Source organism: Sciurus carolinensis, chromosome 4 (assembly GCF_902686445.1).
Source record: "Sciurus carolinensis chromosome 4, mSciCar1.2, whole genome shotgun sequence".
Classification (NCBI taxonomy): domain Eukaryota; kingdom Metazoa; phylum Chordata; class Mammalia; order Rodentia; family Sciuridae; genus Sciurus; species Sciurus carolinensis.
Window position 1 is genome coordinate 38,189,150 of NC_062216.1, and position 24,177 is coordinate 38,213,326.

General features: G+C 37.6%; 1 protein-coding gene and 1 pseudogene across 1 annotated transcript; one reads left to right on the forward strand and one right to left on the reverse strand.

Moving 5' to 3' along the window:
* Positions 1-1,356: 1,356 nt before the first annotated feature.
* Ccdc110 (coiled-coil domain containing 110) lies at positions 1,357-14,385 on the reverse strand. The gene is made up of 7 exons (XM_047549654.1): positions 14,293-14,385; positions 13,820-13,946; positions 6,031-6,086; positions 5,678-5,743; positions 4,630-4,740; positions 1,722-3,849; positions 1,357-1,406 (listed from the first exon to the last, which is right to left on the reverse strand). Exons 1-7 carry the CDS (start codon positions 14,383-14,385, stop codon positions 1,357-1,359), a joined length of 2,631 nt encoding a protein of 876 aa, XP_047405610.1.
* A 2,216-nt stretch (positions 14,386-16,601) lies between these two features.
* LOC124984018 (40S ribosomal protein S20-like) lies at positions 16,602-17,022 on the forward strand (annotated as a pseudogene).
* The last annotated feature ends 7,155 nt before the right edge of the window (positions 17,023-24,177 follow it).

Sequence of the window (24,177 nt, forward strand, 5' to 3'; positions counted from 1 at the left end):
AAATTAAAGAGAGTATATTATCACTGGTCCTCTGAACATTAGAAACATAGAAATATTACTGGCAACTTTGAGCAAGTACACTTAAGAACTTAAATGTACAAATTCTTCAGAATGCCCAATTTATCAAAATATAGAGAGAAAGAATAGTTTTTATGTGAATAGTAAAATTCATTTTGCAATTTGGAACCTTCCCATTTAGAAAAATCTAGACCCTCTGGTGAATTCTATTACGTATTAAGGAAGAAATAATATTAAATATTAATAATACCAATTCCACACTAATTATTGAAGAATAATAAAGTAGTATAATAGAACAATATTCTATGTAGAAGCAGAAGCAGAAATTCTTTTTTTTTTTTTTTTTTTTTTTTTTTTTAGTACTGGGGATTGAACCCAGGGTGCATGCGAGGCAAGTACTCTACCAACTGAACTATATCCCCAGTTTATAAGCAGAAATTCTTAACAAAAGGATTAATATTATCAAAACAAATCCAGAAATATACATTAAAAGAATGCTACAGTAGGGCTGGGGAGATAGCTCAGCTGGTAGAGTGCTTGCCTCGCAAGCACAAGGCTCTGAGTTCGATTCCCGGTACCGCAAAAAAAAAAAAAAAAAAAAAAAAAAGAATGATACAAAATGACCTTGTGGGGCTTGATCCAGGAATGCAAGGTTGGTGTAATGCTTCAAAATTAATTTAATTTACCCTTTAATAAGTTAAGGGAGGAAAAACACTTCAATAAATGCAATAAATGCAGAAAAAAACATTTGACAAAATCCAACAAGGAATTGTATAGACTATAGTCCTGGAAGACAAGATAGTGAGTGTTGTTCTCTGGAGCAAAGGGCAGTTTTGCTACAGCTTTGGAAGCTAGAGCTTGTATTTCCTTTGGAGACAAGTTAGGAATCTTACTCTCAACAAAATAAAGGTAGTGTTTCCATCTAGAGCAAAGAGCAGGCTTGCTGCACACTATAAAAGATTTGGCTTCCATAAACTCAGGGTTTCACTCCAATAATGGAGCCCACTTTGTGGTTCTCTTCAGGAAGTAAGCCTTGGAGAAATGATGCAAAACTGTCAATATTCTAGCCACTGCTTTCATTGTAACAAACCTATCCTTTATCTCTGATCCAGGAGTTTCATGTCTTTCACTAGACTCCATAAAATTGTGGCAGGCTAACATTAGCTCACTAATTGGGTAAAATCTCAGATTATTCACAGTTCTTGACAAATTCTGATTTTAAAAACTAGTGTAATCAATTAAAAGGTAATTATAATCATATGTAAAAGTGAATTTAAGAGTATTCTGTGGGAAAAAAGTATTTGGACAAGAGTATTTGAAACATTGATTTTTAGAAATTTATTTACATATCTTGGATGGAAGCATTTGATACAGTTTACTTGGAATTCCTGGAAGAAAAAGAGCATTTTTTAAAAATGGGAAAGCTAAATATACTTCAGAATAATAATTTTAAAACTCTTGCTCTCTGCCCAAAGATTCTTTTTGCATATTCAATGTATATGAATAATATAAATAAAATGTGAATTTTATTGAAAACACAAAATTCCCAAATAATTCCATTATATATAGTAAATTGGTTATGAATGTTACAAAACTAAATTGTATTCATCTTAAAGTTTCCTTCTTATTTCTGTATTCTGTTAGGGCCTAATAGGCTAAAAGACTCTTGACATGTTTTTACTAATCTACCACAACATACATACCTTTCAAATCTTGAGCTAAAGGCCTATTCCTAGGACTAGAAGTGTCTTCATAAGTACCATAGTTGTCAAAATGGAATTTCTCTCGTCTTGAAATGTGAGTCCTTTTTGTTAAGTCATGATGCTGACTAGAAATTTTATCACTTAAATTCAAATACTCTCGTTGAAGGTTCCGCATCTCAAATTCCAAGGTATTCCTTTCATTTTCTATACTTCTTACATAGTTTTCTAAAAGAATTTTGTCTTCAGTAAGTCTACTGAGGCTGTTTTCAAAATTCATGTTTTCTTGAGTATGTTTCTTGAGTTCTTCTTTCAGAATCTGATTATCTGTCTTAATTTCCACTACCATTTTTGATAGCATTTCACATTCTTTGCTGATTTCTGACAAGCTGTTTTTATAAATACTTGCTTCTGATTTTGCATTTTTAATTTCTTTCAGAAAATTCTCTTCTGAAGTAGATTGGTAGGCTTGAATATTCTCAATTTTTCTTTCCATCATTTGTCTAGCAGCTGTAGAGTCTTGTAGTATTGTTTCAAGATTCAGTTTTTCATTTTTAACTGTTTCTATGATTTGAAGAAGTGACTCTTGCTCACTTTTTGCCAGTCTTTCCTTCTCTTTTAGTTGCATGATCTCCAGCTGGTTTTCTTTTAGCTCATTTTCAAGTAAACTTTTGTTTTGTAGAAGCTGGTATGTTTTTTTCTCCAACATGTCTTTTTCATCTTGGACCAAGAGAATATTTGTTTTCATTGCTTCCATTTCTATACTCATTCGATTATTTTCATTATTGACAACGGCCATATCATTTTGAACTTTGTGTTCCTTACTTTTTAGCTGATCGAATACTTCCATCATTTGTTGCTTCTCCAAAGAAAGTTGATTATTTTTTTCCTCCAGCATTTTGTTTTGGCCTTGGAGAACATTATATTTGCTAATGACTTTCTTAAATTCTTTAAGACATTCTTTGCCATCTTCTTCTGCTTTAATTAATTTGGACTGAATAGTGCTCTTTTCTTCAACCAAATTCTTCAGTTGCTTTTCATAAGTTTCAATTTTCTGTATCAGAGATTGTGTGGTAAAGACAAGAGGCTTTATTTTGGCCTTCAGGGTTAGATTTTCATTTTCCAGTTCTGTTACTTTTTTCTGTATCTGCATAGATTCTTTTAGGTAATTCTGTAAGTACTGAATTTTTGCAACACACTGCTCAGTAACGGAATTGACTCTAGATGTTTTCTCATTTTCACATATTACTGATCCGTGTTTTACTACAAATGGTTGCCCTTCTTTGCCTCTCATTTCATGTTTTGTTTGGTCAAGGAAGGAAAGTGTATGTCTTGGAACTCTGGAATGGAATTTTAAATCTGTAATATTCTTGCCAGTGATAGGAATGCCTTTATTGTTTTTCTCATTATTTTTTCCCCTGTGTATTTCACTCTTAGATAATTTTTTACATTTCCTACAAAAATTCACATGGAATTTTGACACTGTTTCCCTGAGTGGGAGTAACTTGTTTACTAATACCTCTAATTCTGAAATTCTCTTTGATTTTATATCTTCATTTAAGTTACTTTCTATGCTTTCCTCCTTAATGAAGTCAATTTTTTCCTTGTGAATGGGGGACAGGTCATATTTCCCATTTCTTTGAATATTTGGGTTGGTTTTTAAAGTTTGAAGTTCACTTGTGAGTGCCAGTTCCCTATCATGTGACTTTTGAAGCTCTTCCTTCATTTGCCTAATAGAGTAGCAAATATCATCTAAATTTTCACAAAGTCCATGCTTCAGAAAAGGCATGTCTGTTTTGGATTTATCCAGAATGCCTGTATCAGCTTGAGATATCTCGTTTTGTGATGCTTTAGGTAGAAAACTGTACTGATTATTATAATTCTTCAACATGTCAGAATTTTCTGAAGGGTTCATAATTATTATGTTTGACACTGAATTGTCTGTTGGAGTTCTCAAGTTCTCAAGAGTTAATATGTCCTTGAAATGTATCTGGGACGGAATATTTGTATTTTGAGAGAGACCGTTAACATTATTGCTACTGACTTTTTCTTCCATTGAATGACGAGTCTTAGAATCCTCAAAATGATGAATTTTTTCTATGGAAAAGATTTCTTCTGGCTTCTCAACAGGCTGTTGACAATGAAAAGCACACTGTAAATGTACTGTCATTTGCCATATGACCAAGAAATTAAGATTATAACTTGTGGATGATTTATTTATATAACCAAAATAAAAATTGTATCTACTTTTATACAGCAAATAAGCCTAACAAGTATGGTGTATTTTTCCAGAAAATTTAACAACAGTTAACCTGTGATTCTGGTCTTCTCAATTTGTTCAGAACTGCACTTATTTCTTGAGGGGATGAGATACATGGGCGAACCCTTCAATTTCAGAAATAGAAATTTAACATCCTTCAACAGACCATCAAAAATAGGTGGAGAAGGTTATAGATCTGGCCATGAGAGTTTTAGGAAAACAAATATTTCTATTTCTGCTTGCATTCCTAGTTTTAGATCATTTTAGAGTTGTGACTATTCTGAAAAATGTGATTTCTACCAGTGTGGGCACGGTGAGGGTCACTCTGCTTAGCTGTTGCTCTAGGGCATTCAGAATTGGGTCAATCCTAATTGCACAGAGAGGCTATCCAAACTGCCTTGTATTTGAATTTACTTTCTTTCAGTATCTGGACTAACTCAAACATCCCTCACAGACTCCAAAAGAAATAGGAAAACTGTGGAAGTACAGAAGTAAACGCACATCTTTTAAGGTCTTCAGGACAGAAGTTTCCTTATTTTCATCTCTGACAGTCCATTCTTCCTGTGAAGGGGAGAATGTAAAAGTGAAGATAAACTAGTAGTAACATTTTGAAGCACCTAAATGTAGGAAAGATCTGTATAAATCACATACCAAATCCTTTTCAGTGCGTGTACTGAATGCTAGATTTTTTTCTGATCCAAATTGTGGGGTTTCTACTTCAATAATACTTTTGTTCAGTATTTCACTGATTTCAGACTGTACCTTTAAAAGATAAAATGTTAGAATTTTAGATTTATAAACTTATAAATGTATGGAATAATAGATATTATAATTGAAAGATACTTTTACATTTTCTATACATAGAAATTCTTCCCATCACAGAGAACATAAGCTTGCTTACTTTATTGTAAAACTCTGTCACTAAAGGAGGCCTTAAGAAAATTATCTTCATTATGTTATTACAAAATCAGAAAGATAACTTAGTGAATCAGTGAAATGTTATGAACTATATTCAAATAATTTTCAGTTTTATTTTTTTACACTGTTTAGTAAATGGGAGATCTTTGAACAGAATGGAACATTCTGTCACCCTGAAGAAGAGTTTGTCTTCTCTTCCATTTCTCTGCAGTTTCTCTAAGTCCAAGAACATTAGATGTGTAAGTCATTAAGGGAGAGAACAAAGCATGGCTGTCTTCTCTGTCCCACTCAAATCTGGAAGGATAAAGTCCTGGAACTTCTAGCACCCCTTTTGGCACCACTTGGTATCTGAGAATTCACGATCCTGGAAAGCAAGATATGGAGCAAGACTTTTTCCCAATGACATGAATCTTGATCATATAAATTAAGCCATCCTGAAGTGAGCTATTTCTAGGATTTTTGGTTACTTGAGGTAATAGAGTATGTTTTTCCCCCTAAACCAGTTTGACTTATATACAATGAGGATCCCTATTTGTTGTCTGTGTATAGGTAACATTTTAAAACTCAGCAAATGCTTTTTCTTTTTGCCTTATATCCAAATAACAAGTATAAAAGAGAGAATGTAGTTTTCTCAAAACAAATTTTGAGCCTGAACTACGTCATGGCTTCTGGTATATTAAATTCTACATCAGTTTATCCACAGGCTAGTGGTCATAGTTAGGAGATGGGGAAGATATATTAAGTCTCAGCCTATCCCATAAAGAGATGAAAAGAACCATACCATGCTAACATTCTGCAAAGTCTGTATTCGCAGAGCCTGAAATGATTCTAACTGATGTTGAAGGACCTAAAAATGAAATTAAACAAGTATTAAGTTGAATATTTTTAGGTTGCTAAACATAATCTTGGATTGTTCTGATTTTTGTATTTCTTTACATCGCCATTATCAGAAGGGATCACGTGAGAGTCAGTTGACTCACATTCTTAGTCATTTTGCCAACTCTCCAGTGCTCCTTCATGGAGATTTTTGCGAGGACAAAGTGGAAGAATCAATAAGCATTTGGGAAATATTTATTCAGAACAAGATCAGCCTTTACATAGGATTTTGGAGATAATAAAATGAAATTGACTCACTTTCAATGCTGACTGTGGTTGGATTTGATTTTCAGATTCTGATATGCAGCCATATTCTGAAAAGTAAATGTGAAAAAAATGTGATTTCCTAAATTTTATTTTTAAACAACAGTAGTAGATAGCAAACTCCTCACTTTCTTGGACAGGAAGACAGTGAGATAATGAGAATATTTAATAGTCACATAATGATAGTCATAAATTTAAGAATTTTCATTTGACTTAAAATACCTACTTGAGTATTGTGTTTTTAATTTTATAATAAAATTAGCTTGCAGCACCTAACTTGAAAGATCTTAAAAGCTCAAATATCTTTGATTTTGAGATACAAGCTGCATTTCTTTTGTAAAAATACAAACTAATAATACTCATGTCATGGGATACTTGGCAAAATACTGTATTAAGTTTCAGTTTAATAAAATTGTAATGTGACTTTTTCCCCTTTATAATGCAGAACAGGTTGGATTAACAACACACTATGAGCTTTGTTCTTAAGCAAAGCATTAGAAAGACCCATGTGTTCCTTTTGTTGGGAAAGGCAGTTCAACGTGCGCAGTCCATGGTCCCCTCTCAGCCATGCAAGAATGAACCTTAGGTTTGGAACACTTTCTTACCAACAGAGTACTCACAGTCTATGTTAAACTCATCATTTTGTGTGGAAATATTTTCCCCCTTTTATTATTTATTTATTTAGAAATTGAACCCAGGGATGCTTTACCACTGAGTTATATCCCCAATCCTTTTTATTTTGAATTTTGAGACAGGATCTTTGTCCGTTGCTGAGAGTCTCCCTAAGGTGCTGAGGCTGGCCTTGAACTTGTGATCCTCCTGCCTCTTGAGTCAGTGGGATTACTTGCATACACCACAGTCCCTGACACCTTTCCTCATTTTAGACCCAATGTATACTCCTTTGTTCTGCTCAAGTGTGTGCATCTTACGACAACTGACCAACCCTGACCAATACACTACCATCTCCCTGAAGCGGGAGCATGGGGTCCTTCTGCTATAGATAGCACAAGAGGGGTGTGTGCAGGCCAGTTGTCCTACGCTGGTTGCCAGCAGTGACTCACTGGCCATTGGGGTTCAGTGGCTACTGCAGAAGCTGATTTTGCACTCTTTCTTTGCTTTGTGACTCAAGTGTTGTTCTATCCAGTGTTGGACTATGTTTTGTTTTCCTTGGTGCTTTAATACCAACAAACAGTGAACCAAAGTGCTCAGGCTTCTCTTAACAATAGTGAATAGTTATCACCTACTCAACACCTTCCCAGAAGATAGATAGATTATAGATATGCAACAGGGGAGAAACAATGTAATATATGCAAATTTCCTGACATACATCCCTATTCGACCATATGTTAGGCAACTTGCTTTAATTTTTTTTAATTAAAAAAGTGAAAAAACTGAATGAAATGAAATGAGAGTTAAGAATGAACAATCTTCTCACTAACAAGTTCTGCCCTTTCAGTTGAAAGAGTTTTTTTTTTTTTTTTTGTACCAGGGATTGGTACCCAGGGGCACTAGCCACTGAGCCACATCCCCAGCCCTTTTTTTTTTTTTTTTTTTTTTTTTTTTTTTTGCAGTGCTGGGGATTGAACCCAGGGCCTTGTGCTTGCAAGGCAAGCACTCTACCAACTGAGCTATCTCCCCAGTCCCTCCAGCCCTTTTTATTTTTTATTTTGATACAGGATCTTACTAGGTTGCTTATAGTCTTGCTAAGTTGCTGAGGCTGGCTTCAAACCTGTGATCCTCCTGCCTCAGCCTTGTGAGCCACTGGGATTACAGGCATGCACCACCATGCCTGGTTAAGAGACCTCTTTTGGATTGGTAGTCTGCTAGGTGTCGTAGAAACTGGTTGCCAAGTTCAGATACCTCCTTTGCCACCTGTCTGTCACAACTGATAGAGCAACACTGGTTGGGAACCTAGAGATGTGTGTGACCCATTGCAGAATGCCACCTTTAGGAGGAGACAGAAGGGACAGTGTGTTTACCAGGATCTTACTTAGCTCTGCATCTCACTGGGAATAAAATGGCAAAAAAATAAAACTGAAGTAAGGCTGGGATGGAGGCAGGAAGGCATTTCAAAGTTTTTATTTACAAAAGTATCTTCTTCTAATGAATCCAAATAGGTCATGCAAATCAAAAAGAAGATATTATGTAGAATCCCACCATCCAGAACTAACATTATTAATTCTGAGTACTTATCCTTTACTGGGCTCTCTATGCTTATATGTGGAAAAAATAAATGTAGTTTAGAACAACAGGATCATTATTACACATGCTACTGAAGTAATGGCTGTGCCAGTCACCCCGAGCTAATCATTACACATTGTGTATATACATGTACTGAACTGTACCCCATAAACATAAATACTGTGTTTCAATTAAAAGATAAAAATATTTTTCCAAAAAAATATATCATGAAGAAGAATAAGAGGTTGGAATCTTCATCGTTTTTTAAAAAGTTTTAAATTTTACTTGTTCTAATTAGTTGTACATGACAGTAGAATGCATTTACACATTTTGATAGACCAACATAAATAGAGTGTACTCTCTCATTTTTCTGATTATATATATTGCAGTACTGGAATGTTCAAGGTTTTTTGGGGGGGGTGCTAGGGATCGAACCCAGGGCCTTGTCACTCTACCGACTGAGCTATCTCCCCAGCCCCTGTTCAAGGTTTTAAAACATACATTTCTGTTGTGGTCAGTGTTGATTTGCTCCCCCACAAGAAAAATGAGAAAACTAGCATTATAATTTCTTCTACATCTACTCCCCACTTTTCATATTTGCTATTTATATTATTTTCACAGTGAAGTTTTATGATGTTTAATTCTGTTCTGTAACCATAGTCCTCATAAAACTATTTAAATACAAAGATAGGATATTATTCTTGGAAATGTTTTTAGCCTTTCTCTCTCTTTATTAATTTTTTCTTTTTTTTTTTGGTGGTACTAGGGATTGAACCCAGGGCCTTGTGCATGTGAGGCAAGCACTGTTCAACTGAGCTGTATCCCCAGCCCCTTCCTCTTTATTCTTAATAGTATTGCTATTCAAAATTACATCTTCTTGTACCTGCAGCAATACCCACCCTATTCTATTAGAAGAACTTGTAAGTTCAAAGCTAAATATAGGATTCGTTTTGCTAAAACCAAGGAAGAAATAGGGTTCAAAAGAAATCTATAGACTCAGTGAAGTGACATAGTAAAGAAAAAAATTTTAAGAAAACACAGTAGGGTTTATACATTGCTTCTCTTTATATTTTCTATCCTCCATCTCTTCCTCCATTTTTGGCCACAGTATAATTACATAGTTACCAGCTGCTTCTTGTCATATGGCTTATATTTAACCTGATCAACCCTGTTCAGAATTTGTTTTCTTTGAACGGTATTTTACATGTTTTCTAATATTTTTTTACATCCTTCCCTGACCCCCAATAAGTCTATCCCTCTGAGATATAGATTCAGGGACAGGGTTAAAATTGGATGTATCTGTCTGGAGAAGGAAAAATCTTTTGGAATAGTATTGACAGACTTGTTGGAGGATGTGACCTCTTTGGTGATACTTTTGGTGATGTTTCCTGAGACTGGTTAGAAATTATAAGTGAAAGGATACACCTTCCTTGAGGAAATTTTCTGTTGACTTGGCCCATTCTCTCAATTTAGAGACCTGGAACTGGGATTACCATGTATGAATGTAAAGGTTGTTCACTGGACAAGGGCTCCTTGCCACAAGGTTATGTGGGGCTGAAATCCATTCCATGCTCTGTTCTACTCAACTAACCAGCACCCCAGGTGGATTGGATCCACTTGGAAGAGGATGGACCTCTTTAAAATCCACACAAAGCCATTCCATAGGCTAGTGGCAGATCTACCCAGAACCTCTCCATTCCTCATAGTAAACGCCTATTTATTAATCAACCTCCAGGTTTACCCATCTATCTCCAGAAGTTGCTCCACTCTACCCATATGAATCCTAACCTACAGAAATGTACAGATGTTTTCTCTTTTTTAATTCACATATGGGTTGCGGGCATTAATGAGTATTCTCAGGATTTTGACTTGCTTTATTGCTTCTACAAATCAGGGGCAGAATCAGGAGCTAGGAAATGGTTTGGCTTACCTGGACCTTCTGTTTTTAATTTGGGCCTCCACTTTCCTATCTTATGACCTAAGGGAGTGCCTCCTTCCTTCTCCTGGTGCTGCTGGTGAAATTTTGCTCTTTTTCTAGCACTTTTTAGTTCATATCATTTGGCTTTTGGGAAGGAAGATCTGGCATCTTTCTTCACTCTAAAATCTCTCACTGAAAGTCTAGAAGGCTTTTTATAATTTCATGATCAGCTTTTTGTTTTGTTTTGTTTTGTTTTTAGGGAGGGTGTTGTTTCATGTTTTAGTGGTTCATTGTTCAGCAATTTCAGTCAGCTAAGTACTTTAGAATTCCAGAAGAGATGGGGTCCTGATGAATTAGCCTTTGATTAAGTGGGTAGAGTTCTCTCATTGAAGCGGGGGTAGGTAGAGCATAGAGGTACCCAAGCAGGTAGGTAACTAATGTGAAGGTGGAGGGTGAGGGAGTTTTGATCTGATGACTTCTACTTTGCTCACATAGCATAAGACCATGTTATGAGTTTCCAGGTGGTAGAAAGAGGAATTGGGGATTTGAGAACAAGAGGAGTGCAATGACTATCTTGGAGAGAGAAGGTTTGAAAAAGAATGTGTTGGGGGCAATAAAGTTAAGTTTACCAAATAGCACTGAATGCTCCTTTTAGATTCATGTTATGACTCAAAAGTGAGTTGTTTTTCTCTAGCAATGTTCAGATGATGCAGTACAGGCAGAGTAGGCTGGGAGTTAGATTCACCTATTTTTAAAACTATTAAAATACCCTTTGTTTTTCTTATGAGTTTCAGAGGCTTTGGCAGCTACTTATTCCCAGTGGAAAGGTAATTTTAAAATTCAGCAATAAAGAGCAACACAGAACTATGTGATTCTAAAATTGGAAGGGATAATATCAAAGAACCACAGGAAAGAGCACATAATCACATATCACTATTTATTAAGTTCTTGCTGAATGTATGGTATTGGGAGGGATTTAGATGAGGTGGAAGATAGGTCCCATCTCTCAAGAAGCTTATTGTCTATAGACTATATAAGAAATATTCATATTATATTCAACTTAAATTCTCTAGCTATTTCATATTTAAATGTCAAAAGTAAAAAAAAGGTGGAATGAATTTTGAGGTAATTAATGTGAACATAAAGGGATTTATTGTAAGGCTGCAGAAAGTTATGTCATACTTAATGTTTGCAGAAAGTATTAAGGGCACACCTCTGGCTAAAGGATAAAGGAGAGCAAATGAGTTTTTAAAATGCAACATGGCAATGACTCTCAGCTTCAAAGATTTGTAATCCTCAGGTTCAAATACCAGGTTTGCTATGACAGTTCAAGTACTTGTTTTAGGAGACCCATGAGTTGTGCCACATTCTGTACAACCATGAGAGATAGGAACTATGGAATTGGGTTGCCTGGATTTGAGTCCTGGCTTTGCCACACACAAGGTGAGGGATAACTCAAGGCAAGTTTGGAGGTAAAGCCTTTACATCCAGTACACAATGTCATAAATGCTCAGAAGTTTTAGTCTAATCATTGCACAGGTGATATAATGATGATTCCATAAATTTAAATTTTCTAGTTAAGATGGAGAAGGAAGACTGCTCAGAACCTCTAATGCTTCTCATTTTGCTCAGAATGAAATCCAAATCCTTACATCCTACAAACTCCCCACCCGTTTCTCCTCTGAACCCCTCCCCCACATTCAGTCTTCTGTCTCAGGTGTTGTTCCTCCCTGACACCAGGCATTCTCCAGACTCAGACTGTGGCAGTTGCTGGCTCTTTCCCTAGAAATCTGCAGTGATTTCTTCTTTGCCTCCTCTGGCTTTCTATCAGATGTGACCTGCTGAGAGGAGTCTTCTCCTATCACCTGCCTTATTTAAAATTGCACACTCCCCACCAGCCTCTGACGTTCTACATCTTCCACACCTCCTTCTCTACCTTACTTTTCTCCATAAGATTTACTCCCCTTGTGCATGTGATATCCTGTATCTGTCTGTTCCCCCACTGGAAGGTAAGCTTCATCTGGGCAGGGGTCTTATAGGTGGCATTCACGCTTGGATCCCTAACAGGTAGAACAGTCCTGGATACAAAGCAGGAGGTCAGAAATTTTGTTTGGTAGACAAACAAAATGAATGAAGGCTTGGGTAGGACAGGGTGCTAGAAGAAAACATGTTGGTCATTCTGAAGTTCAAGAGTATTTCTTACATACTCATTTTTATAAATCCAAGGTTAATTATGTGAGCTAATTGTTGTTATTTGTACAAATAATTATCACCATTAAGGCAAATCAGGTAAATATTCTTTTGGTTAGTACTCAGAATGGATCACTTGGTGACAGTGAAGTGTAGACAGAACAGAAAGAGGACCCAAAGTCACACCTCCTAATTTGCCTTCAGTTGTAGTAAATCCTACCATCCTTGGCAGTACCCGATTTGGGATACCTAGCATTTACTGAGTACCTGTCCTGTGCATTCCCTGCACTTGTAAACTCTATACTATAGGAAGAAAGACCGTAGCACGTAAACAGGTATATGGGCTGTTTTGCAAGTAACTCCATTTTCTATAAATATTGGCATTTTCCTCCAGCACTTTAGACAACATATGTTCTTGCCAAATTGAAGTATCTCCACATCTCTTCAACCTTAAATGGTCTCTTGGAGGTAAAATACTGGGCCAGTTTAATGTCTAAGTTCTTTGTGAGGAGGATTCTTTTTCCCCTGTCCCCTTTATCCCTTCGGGTTGTACAAGGAAGCCTGGAGTCTCATGGATGGAGGAGGGTGGGAAGAGGAGCAGAGAGAGGATTGGTCTTGCTGGCCCCCACTGAGATGTTTCTCCTCTTGGTGGTGACTGAGTATTCGGTTGTCTTTCATCTACTGAGATTAGCTGCTCTGGCCTTTTCTTTCAGGGACCTTGCGAAGGCATTTGTGAAGGTTCTGGATTTGTGAAGGTGCAGAAATCTTGTGCAATATCAAGCTTCTATTTGGGCACTTCTTTGCATCTGGATTGCCCATATGGTACACGTGAGCTATGAACATCTGGGGTCCTCACCTTGCCCATCAGTCTAGGTACCATCTCTGCTCATGCACTCTGCTCCTTCCCTGGCATGTCTCACTGAACACCAGGCCACTTTTGGAGGTACAGAATCACTGTGGGCTTCTCTCCAGGAAATCAGACTCCAGCCTCAGTGTCCTCAGATTCCTTACCTGGATATATACACACCTTTTTCATGGTTCACGGTGAAGTTTGAAAACTGTAGCCATTTGCTCTTATTCAAACATCCTCCCCAAATAACCTGTAGTCCTCAAATATTTACTGTGAAAAGTATTTTCCTTAAAAAAAAAGTATCTTTGTCATCTAGAGATGAAGTATAGTACAGAGTGGAGGTGAAGACCTGTAATCTGGAGACAACCTGCTGAATCCTGACTATCCTTTGTTACCTGTGTGACCTTGGGGAGTTAACCTCTCTGGGTCTGTTTCTTCATTTGTAAAATGGGGAGAGCGATAGTACCTATTTCACAGGACTGTTGTGAGGATTGAATGAATGGATACATTTACGTGGTAGGGTGGTCTCTGGCTACCGTTACTATCATAATAGTTACTAAAGCACATCTGTTGGGCCAGTGGACTTAGTGTGCCCGTTGTCTGAATGCAGTACAGAAGCAGCATCATTGCCAGGAAGATTTTACCTGTTTCACTACCACCACTTTCCTTTACCCACTCGGAGGAATTTAGGATCTTGGACGCTGAAAGGAGAACGGAGTCGACCTCGTCCTCTTCCTCGGCATGCTTTTCTGTAACAGAACCCAGCAAGGTCTTTGTTTCAGTTAGGAGGAGCGGAGTGGATCAGGAGCCCTAGCAGCTGGGGAGGCAAGGCTTGGAGAGCCGGGTGGTCCACGCCCCCTGCGGCCACCGGAGGGCGCTGCAATCACGCAGCCGAGACAGGGAGGGAGGCAGGTGCTTTTCTGGGGCTGAGCAGGGTATGTGTGGCTAATCAAGAAGATCCCCACTCCAGACAACCCGGGAAATCCCCGTGGCTTAGGGGTGAAGGGACCCAGGCGCGCTCTGCTACCCTCCACTTCCCACGGTCCCCCTAGAGGAGCAACCCCGTGGACGCTTCTTACCGGGGCTCATTTCTGCTACTCAAGATCTCTCCACCAACTGCCTTGCCCCACACATTCCGCTCAGTGGCTTCACGTTGGGGCATCCCGTTGCCTGGTAACGGGGTGACCGGGAGGCGGCGCCCCACCCCCATCCCTTTGCCGCGAGAGGAGGTGGGTCACGTTTCAGCTCAGGGCAGCTGCGAGATGGGAAGGACCTGTCCTTTGCTTTGCCCTCCCAAATCCGGAGTACAGTCCCACTTGGGCATTTTCTCCCGCATCCTCCATGCTAATCAGATCTTGGTTTGGATCATAGGCGGACTTCAGGCCTGTTGGACCAAAGCTGTGTGGAGAAGGGGGGGACATTTGGGGACAGATGTTCACCTCTTTTACTTTTTCCTTATCACCCATTAATTGTTTTATAGTTTTATTCCTCTTATTTCCACCCATCCATCAGCGTGGCCTCAGCGTTTAGGGATTTGAGCAGCATTAGATCTTTAAAAGTTTTAAATTAATATATATTATTTATTTTGCAATATCAATCACTACACATAGAATATAGTCATTGAAAATTCAAATTTTAAATCGGAATCATAAGGAATTTAAAGTCACTGTGATATAATAATTTGTTAAATAATTAACGTATGGCTTGCTTTTGTGGCTGTTTTATGATAATTTTATGATAGTTTCAATGTTCATTTGCTTTAATTTCTTGTTTCCTACAGAATGGTTTCTAGAAGATTTGTCAATTTACAGTATTGTAGACAATTTTAATACATTATAATTTTGAGAACTTTAATGTCTCTGTTAAATTACTACACTAAACAAAGGAGAATGCCATTAAATTCCCATGTTTATAGCAGCACAATTCACAATAATCAAACTATGGAACCAGTCTAGGTGTCCTTCAATGGGTGAATGGATAAAGAAAATGTGGCATATATATGCAATGGAGTTTTATTTAGCCATAAAGAAAAATGAAATTTTGTCAGTTGCAGGAAAATGGATGGAACTAGAACCATTATGTTAAGCAAAATAAGCCAAACTCAGAAGGTCAAGAGTTGCATGTTTTATCATATGTGGAAGCTAGAGAGGAAAAAGGGGGAAAAAAGTTGTGGGGCAGGGATCTTATGACAATCAAAGGGAGATTAGTAGAGGAAAGGGACTAGGGGGGTGGGAGGAAGGGAGGGAAGGGGGAAGTGTTGGGGGGTGATATTGGCCAAATTATATTGCATGCATGTATGAATGTGTATCAACAAATCCCATCATAAAATACAACTATAATGCACCAATAAAAGGCTAAATAAAAAAGTCACTACCTTTTAAATTTTTAATCTTTATGTTAATGAATTTTCTGTAACAAATTATTATATTTTATTCACTTATACGTGTTAACTTCTAGTAATATGATAAATGGCATATTTGATATTCTGTAATAACTCCATTTTACCTATGTGTATTTGTAGATTATGATGGTGTTATGGTTTGGTTATTAGGTATCCTCCAAAAAATATGAGTCAATGCAAGAAAGTTTAGAGGTGAAATGATTGGGTTATGGGATTCTTAATCTAATCAGTGCATTAATCCCCTGATAGGGTTTAACTGGGTGGTAACTGTAGGCCGGTTGGGTGACTGGAGGAGGAGGGTCCCTGGGGGTTTGCCTTTGAGTTATATATTTTGTTCTTCATGAGTAGAGCTCTCTGCTTCCTCTTGTTTGTCCTGAGTTGCTCTCTTCCACCATATTCTTCCGCCATGATGTTTTGCCTTACCTCAGCCCATAGTTGGCCATCTATGGACTGAGACCTCTGAAATCATAAGCGCCAGAATAAACGCTTTCTCCTCTAATTGCTCTCGTCAGATCTTTCGGTCACAGCACTGAAAAACCTGACTAAAACAGATGGCAAATGTATATTGATTATTATACAAAAATATATTGAAATTAAATGTCTGGATTTAAATAAGAAGGCTCAGTCATACCAGATAGTATAAAATGGAAAAAACAGATGATAGTTCTTGCAAAATTAGACAACGCATTTACCTCAATAGAGACTTACTTTAATTTTAAGATACATCTCAATCAGTCAGAAAAGTGGCTCAATAGTAAGAAGGACAGTTTATTTAGGTGTTAGGTCAATGTGCCTCTTGGTGATCCAACTCATTTCTCTTTTGTATGTGAAATCATTTAGAACAAAATCCCATTAATTTGTCAGAAAATTATTGTGATTAATATATCAAAAGTCCATCTAAGTTATAACAAATTCAGAAAAATCTTTTAAATAATGAAGATGCCTACCATCAGAATGGCACACCTCAGCTTTTTGAGAGCGACGCGGTTAAGGGTGCAGCAGAGCCCTGTGCCGCCTGCTTCTGCTGCTGACTCACCGCTGTTCTCTCTAGCTGAGGAACAAGTCGGTCAGGAAGCCGCACAGCAGCCATGGCATTTAAAGACACCGGAAAGACACCCGTGGAACCAGAGGTGGCGATTCATCGAATTAGAATCACCCTCACCAGCTGCAACGTGAAATCGCTCGAGAAAGTGTGTGCTGACTTGATCAGAGGCGCAAAGGAGAAGAATCTCAAAGTGAAAGGACCTGTTCGCATGCTTACTAAGACTTTGAGAATCACTACAAGAAAAACACCTTGTGGTGAAGGTTCCAAGGAGGGATCGTTTCCAGATGAGAATCCACAAGCAACTCATCGATTTGCACAGTCCTTCTGAGATTGTTAAGCAGATTACTTCCATCAGTATTGAGCCAGGAGTGGAGGTCGAAGTCACCATTGGTGATGCCTAAGTCAACTGTTTTAATAAATTGATTATCAGTTGTTAAAAAAAAAAAAAAAAGAATGGCACATGGCACACCTCAGAAAAGACCCCTTGTTAAGGGCCTCACAAGAACAATGGAATTTGGTGACCATAGGAGAATCTGGAATTGGTAAAGAGAATTAGCATGTTTCTAAAAAATGGGAATGAGTGGTGGGTTCAGCATTTTGGAAGGCATTTTACAGCATTTGTGAAAAGCAAAGAAAATCTTATCTGATTACTCATGCCACTTAAAGCTTTTGGCACCTGTCACAACTTATACTTGAAATTCCCTCTATTCCGAATTCGGTGGCTAACAGTGGCTTGCCAACTTATAACAGTGACTTAATTAGTTGGCCTCCTTGAGCATCAGTTTACCTGCTTGTAGGACAGAAGACCAATTGTGAGGATTAGTAAAAATCCATGTGAAGGCTCCTCTTCCCATGGGAACAGAAGTTAAGGAAGTTCCATAGGGAGCTGCAGCCCTAGACCCCACAGATGAGACAGATTCCATACCATTGTTGAAATTTTTTTTTTTTTTTTTCTGGTAGATCTTTCTTATTTAAAGAGATTCAACTCTCCTAGTTCACATATCAGGAAAAGAGGTGTCTTTAAAAGAGATAGCAGGAGAATATGTTGTCTAATTTGTGTTTTGTCTCAGTGATGATGTTCATTTGATGACTTTACTAAGTGTCTGCCAAGATTCTCTGGTAAAGTTACTTTTGTTTCTTCCTTTGTAATTAATAAGTATTTTGTAGGGAGAGACTTTATGTAAATATCCCCTTTATCATCTACTTTTTTTAAAGAAAGCTTTTTTTTAAGTTATAGATGGATCTTTATTTTTATTTATTTATATGTGGTGCCAAGAATCGAACCCAGTGCCTCACACATGCCAGGCGAGTGCTCTACCACTGAGTTACAATCCCAGCCCTATCATCAACTTTTAAATTGTTAATTTACTTATATTTATCTGTATGGATTCAAGTTTCCTGTTATTCAGTAGGTTCTGATGGATTATCTTCTTCTACTCACATTATTTATATTGTTCAAACTTTCCTGATTTGGCTAGGGACCGTTTTTCTACAGCAGACTTCTGTATACTTTCGACATATCTCCTTCACTGCTGAAGCATTTCTTTATTTCATTGACACAACCAGACATCCCAGCCTCAGTTATATTTTTCCTGTCCTAGCCTTGTGATCAGCCATTTCTCCAAGGAGTCTCAGTTTAAGGGAGAATGGTTTTAGGAGCTACGATATGAGCGCTAAGGGTGCTGTTGGGGTATAACTGCTCGCAGGCCATCTTAGTGACTAGAGCTAATGAAGGTTTGTATTTGTATAGAAGTGTACACATGCATTCATACACACAAACACATTTACATCCATATTGATTTCCCTCTCTGTATATAAAGGGAGTCATAAACTCATGACACTTTCAATTCCAATCCAACACCACAACTCTAAGTTTTCTCTTTCCATGTTTACAACTCCTTTGCCAACAATGAGAATCATGACATTCATTGTCCATTACAGAGTCACTTATCTGAGCAAAGTCCTACTTCCTGTGTGCTGTACTGTCCCCTCCCCCCTGTTCTACTTGAACTCAGCACTCCACTGAGCTTCTCTTCTACTTCTACTTGGTCCTCACCTCACTGGACTGGTACTCTGGGTAGGCCCTCCTCTTTGTGAAGATCTCCTCATCCTTCTTGGGTGCTGACATCATTCCCCAGCTAGTCCCATGCAGGGTCACTTGCTCACCCAATTAGGGATCTGACTACTGACCCCAGTGATCCCCCTCGGTAGGTGATCTCCTTTTCCTCCTTGGGATTGGACACCCAAAGTTTCCTTTTTGCAAGATCATGAACTGATTCTTCCATTTTTGTTTCTGGAAGCTTTGTTATTTTATCTTTCACATTTAGATTTGCTATTCATCTGAAATCGATTTTTATGAGTATCAGGGGTCAATAGCTATTTTGAAAAAAAATGTAATTCTGTCTGCTGCAACTTTAATTGCGAAGAATATAATTTCCCATATCAGCTATATTTTTAGAATTATTTTTTAAATGCTTTTTTCTACGGGCACTCAATATCTATGATCTTGACCCTAAAGTTACTCATTGCTATGTTGTGAAAGTCAGATAAAGCTATTATTTGCTTATCTAGAAGACAAATTAGAACTAGCAAAGGTAAAAGAGAATAGTACAACTAGATTTCCTTTGAACTTTCAAAATGGGGAAGATTCCATTATCCTGGGTAAACCAGTAAAAACTGATTCTTGAGATTCTTCCAGGCTATTTGACAGCTCTTGAGTATTCAGAGTCTTCTACAGCACTCAGATTCTCCATACACAGGCAAGAAAACGTTAGTGATATCCAGAAAAACCTGTCGTATTATGCATCTGCTTGCCCAGATCTCCCTGTCACTATTCCTACTCAGGTGACACTGAATGATTTGTGTCTCATTTGAAAATAGGCAAACAATGTTTCTGGCTTCAAAACACTCTGGGGGGTGTTAGGTTTCCTCCCTCCAAACATAATTATTCCCCCAATAATTGTTTTTGGTGAAATATTCCTGATGACATTCCATGGTGTTGAGAGATTGTGGAATTTTATGAAAAAAATTTTCTAGGTTTACATGGGAGAACATTCTAGGAAGGTTATAAGGAACTTTTCGAAAACTTAAAAAAAAACTGGCCAATACTAGACTTCCTGATTCTGAAACTTTAATTTCAGAAATCAGCATATCTTAAAAAATTTTTCCCATAACAAGTTAGAAATCTATGAAGTAGGTTAGTATTTCATCTAAACATGTAGAGAAATTATAAACATGTTTAATACTAGAGCTTAAAGGCTTCTATTTCATATGGAATCACATTTCACATGTACTGTCTTCTCCACATGGTGAGACTGTTTCTATTTCTTTTGGTCTCATGTCACATAGACAGTAGAGCAATAACTTGTCAGGGGATAAGCTTTCTCTGTCTCATATGTTGATCAGTCTACCAACTGCCCTGAAAAAATATCTGTGAACTTTTTGATTGTGAAGTTCATTGCTTAAGAATGGAATTAAAATCTTTACTACAACTTAAAAAATTGTGAATCACAGTATTTCAAAATCTTTGAGTTCTCCTTTTAGAGCCCTCACCTGTTAACTGACAGCTGAAGATTTAAGAATCTGGAACAAATTCAAGAGCGTTGCACAAAACAAGCCGGTCAAATCTATTCTTAGAAACTTACTACCAGGCTAAAATACTTTTCTTGTGTTTTTAGCTTTATAAGATCTTTTTTAAACCTGAGATCACAAGGCTGTCATTAATCATAGATGAAATCTTTATTAGTATGAGAAAGTGATTAAATCACTCTAAAGACATAACAAATTTGGGCAGTTGTCCTAACACTTGTGTTTTGATCAGAGAGAGGACCAGTATGCTAGTCTTGGGTGACTTATGGGCCCTCCTTCCACAACTCAAAGGCTTGACCCAAATGGAAACACTTTTATACTCAGTCTTCATTAACTTGCCTTTTGTGCGAATCCTGTCTATATAAGAGAATAAACTCCATAACTAAGGATAACCACCAACTTTGGCTCTTAGCATGCTAATTTCTGCTTTTAAGAGGAATTATTTAATATTCTTAAAATTTTATTATTATTATTTTTGCAGTACTAGGGATTGAATCCAGAGGTGCTTTACTTTGGAGCTATACCCCCAGCCTTTATTTATTTTAAATTTTGAGGCAGGATCTTGCTAACATGCTGAGACTGCTCTTGAACTTGTGATCCTAAGAGGACTTATTTAGAAGTACAGTGAGGTTATTGGGAGAGTAGAGTTAATCTGACTCTAGGAAGTTTGATATACTAAAGGGATATATGCAGAGAAATATCAAGGTATCTTAAGAAGATACAGGTGTTAGGGAAAGAGAGATTTTTAAAAAATTGGTTCTTTATAGTTATAATTGACAGTAGAATGTATTTTGACATATACATATGTGGAGTATAACTTCCCATTCTTTTGGTTGTACATGATGTAGAGCTACATTGGTCATGTATTCATATATGAACATAGGAAAGTTATGTCTGATTCATTCTACTGGCTATCCTATTCCCATCTACCTTCCCTTCCCTTCATTCCCCTTTGTCTAATTCAAAGTATTTCTATTCTTCCCTTCCCTCCACCCCGCTTGTTGTGAGTTAGCATCTGGATGTCAGAGAGAACATATGGCCTTTGGTTTTTTGGGATTGCTTATTTCATTTAGCACAATAGTCTCCAGTTCCATCTACTTACTGGTAAATGCCATAATTTCCTTCTTCTTTATGGCTGAGTAATATCCCATTGTGTATATATACCACATTTTCTTTATCTGTTCATCTGTTGAAGGACACCTAGGTTGGTTCCATAGCATAACTATTGTGAATTGAGCTGCTATTGACATTGATGTGGCTGCATCACTATAGTATGTATCCTATAGTATAGGATTTTAAGTCCTTTGGGTATATACTGAGGAGCAGGATAACTGGGTCAAATGGTGGTTCCATTCCACATTTTCTGAGGAAACTGCGCAGTGCTTTCCAGAGTGGTTGCACCAATTTGCAGTCCCACTAGCAATGTAAGAGTGTACCTTTTTCCTCACTTCCTCTCCAACATTTATTGTTACTTGTTTTCTTGATAGTTGCCATTCTTACTGGAATAAGGTGAAATTTCAGAGTAGTTTTAATGTGCATTTTAGAGAGTTTTTTTTTTTTTTTTTTTTTTAAGGGTGAATGCAGTAGTTGATTTTTAGGGTAAGAATAAGAGTCACTGATAGAGAAAGATCAATTAGAAAAATGAATGGGACAGAACTTGAGAAATAGAGTAACAGGTAGGATAATGTGTGAAGTTTTGGTCATTTGCTAGAGATGATAGAGGCAGAAGCAATAGTCATTTCTCTGTAACAAGACACTCAGGTCATTAGTGTTTGCTCTGTGAAGTTTCCAGAGGGGGTGTAGGGGTTTATCATTCTCAGTACATTTAGAGATAGTAGTCTCTGTAGCTTCTTCTAAATTGAGGAGTCTTTAATTCAGTCCACAGTACTGAGTCCTCTTTTCCCTGGTGCTAAACTCCTTTCTGGTTTTTAGACATTTACCAGCTGCCCTTCCTCAGATCACTTTGCCACACATCAATAATAATAGCACATTTCCCTTGCCCTATAAGGATTCCACGACTGTGTGCTTCCGATGGAGCTAATGCATTTTACATAACAAATCTGTTTCTTACTTCACTTCTATTGTAAGCCATGGCATGAGTCAGAGGTGGCATCTGTGACCCTAGAACAGAAAGAAACTTTCTAAATTGAACCAAGAATCTGGCTGCTTTGACAGCACACCCTTGCTCAATGGAATGGTCAACCCAGTTGACACTGAAGACATTTCAAGTACAGATCACCGAACGTATGAGCTGGCAGAGGTCTCAGAGGTCATCTGGTTCATCTTTCTGGATGATGGCAGGGCTGCCGCTAGAATCCAGAGCCTTATCCAGAGCGCTTTCCATGACAAATATGACATCATTCCATAATAATATCACTGCTTGACATTTTTATTATTCCACACTACTTTTTCTGCTCTCTTGGAAGAAATGATTTTTTTTTTTTGTAAACAAATGGGATTCATGTTGTTTCTCTGTACATGGAGTCAAGGCATACCATTTGTGTAATCATAAATTTACATAGGGTAATGTTGTTTGATTCATTCTGTTATTTTTTTTCCTTCCCCTCCACTCCTCCCACCCCTCTTTTCCCTCTATACAGTCCTTCCTTCCTCCATTCTTACCACCCGCCTTAACCCTAACCCTAAACCTAACCCTAACCCTAACGCTAACCCCTCCCATCCCCCATTATATGTCATCATCCGCTTATCAGTGAGATCATTCATCCTTTGGTTTTTTGAGATTGACTTATCTCACTTAGCATGATATTCTCCAATTTCATCCATTTGCCTGCAAATGCCATAATTTTATCATTCTTCATTGCGGAGTAATATTCCATTGTATATATATGCCACAGTTTCTTTATCCATTCATCAACTGAAGGACATCTAGGTTGGTTCCACAATCTGGCTATGGTGAATTTAGCAGCTGTGAACATTGTTGTGGCTGTATCTCTGTAGTATGCTGATTTTAAGTCCTTTGGGTATAGGCCAAGGAGTGGGATAGCTGGGTCAAATGGTGGTTCCATTCCAAGTTTTCTAAGGAATCTCCATACTGCTTTCCAGAGTGGTTGCACTAATTTGCAACCCCACCAGCAATGTATGAGTGTACCTTTTTCCCCACATCCTCGCCAACAACTATTGTTGCTTGTGTTCTTGATAATCGCCATTCAAATTGGGGTGAGATGAAATCTTAGGGTAGTTTTGATTTGCATTTCTCTTATTACTAGAGATGTTGAACATTTTTTCATATATCTGTTGATTGCTTGTACATCTTCTTCTGTGAAATGTCTGTTCATTTCCTTAGCCCATTTGTTGATTGGATTATTTGTATTCTTGGTGTAGTTTTTTGTGTTCTTTATATATTCTGGAAATTAGCGCTCTATCTGAAGTATGAGTGGCAAAGATTTTCTCCCACTCTGTAGGCTCTCTCTTCACATTACTGACAGTTTCCTTTGCTGAAAGAAAGCTTTTTAGTTTGAATCTATCCCAGTTGTTGATTTTTGCTTTTATTTCTTGTGCTATGGGAGTCCTGTTAAGGAAGTCTGATCCTAAGCCGACATGTTAAAGATTTGGACCTACTTTTTCTTCTATAAGATGCAGGATCTCTGGTCTTATTTGGAGGTCCTTGATCCATTTTGAGTTGATTTTGTGCAGGGTGAGAGATAGGGGTTTAATTTCATTCTGTTGCATATGGATTTCCAGTTTTCCCAGCACCATTTGTTGAAGAGGCTATCTTTTCTCCAGTGCATATTTTTGGCCCCTTTGTCTAGTCTGAGAAAATTGTATTTATTTGGGTTTGTGTCCATGACCTCTATTCTGTACCATTGATCTACCTGTCTATTTTGGTACCAATACCATGCCATTTTTGTTACTATTGCTTTGTAGTACAGTTGAAGATCTGGTATTGCGATACCCCCTGCTTCGCACTTTCTGCTAAGGATTGGGAAGAAATGATTTTTATTATAAAA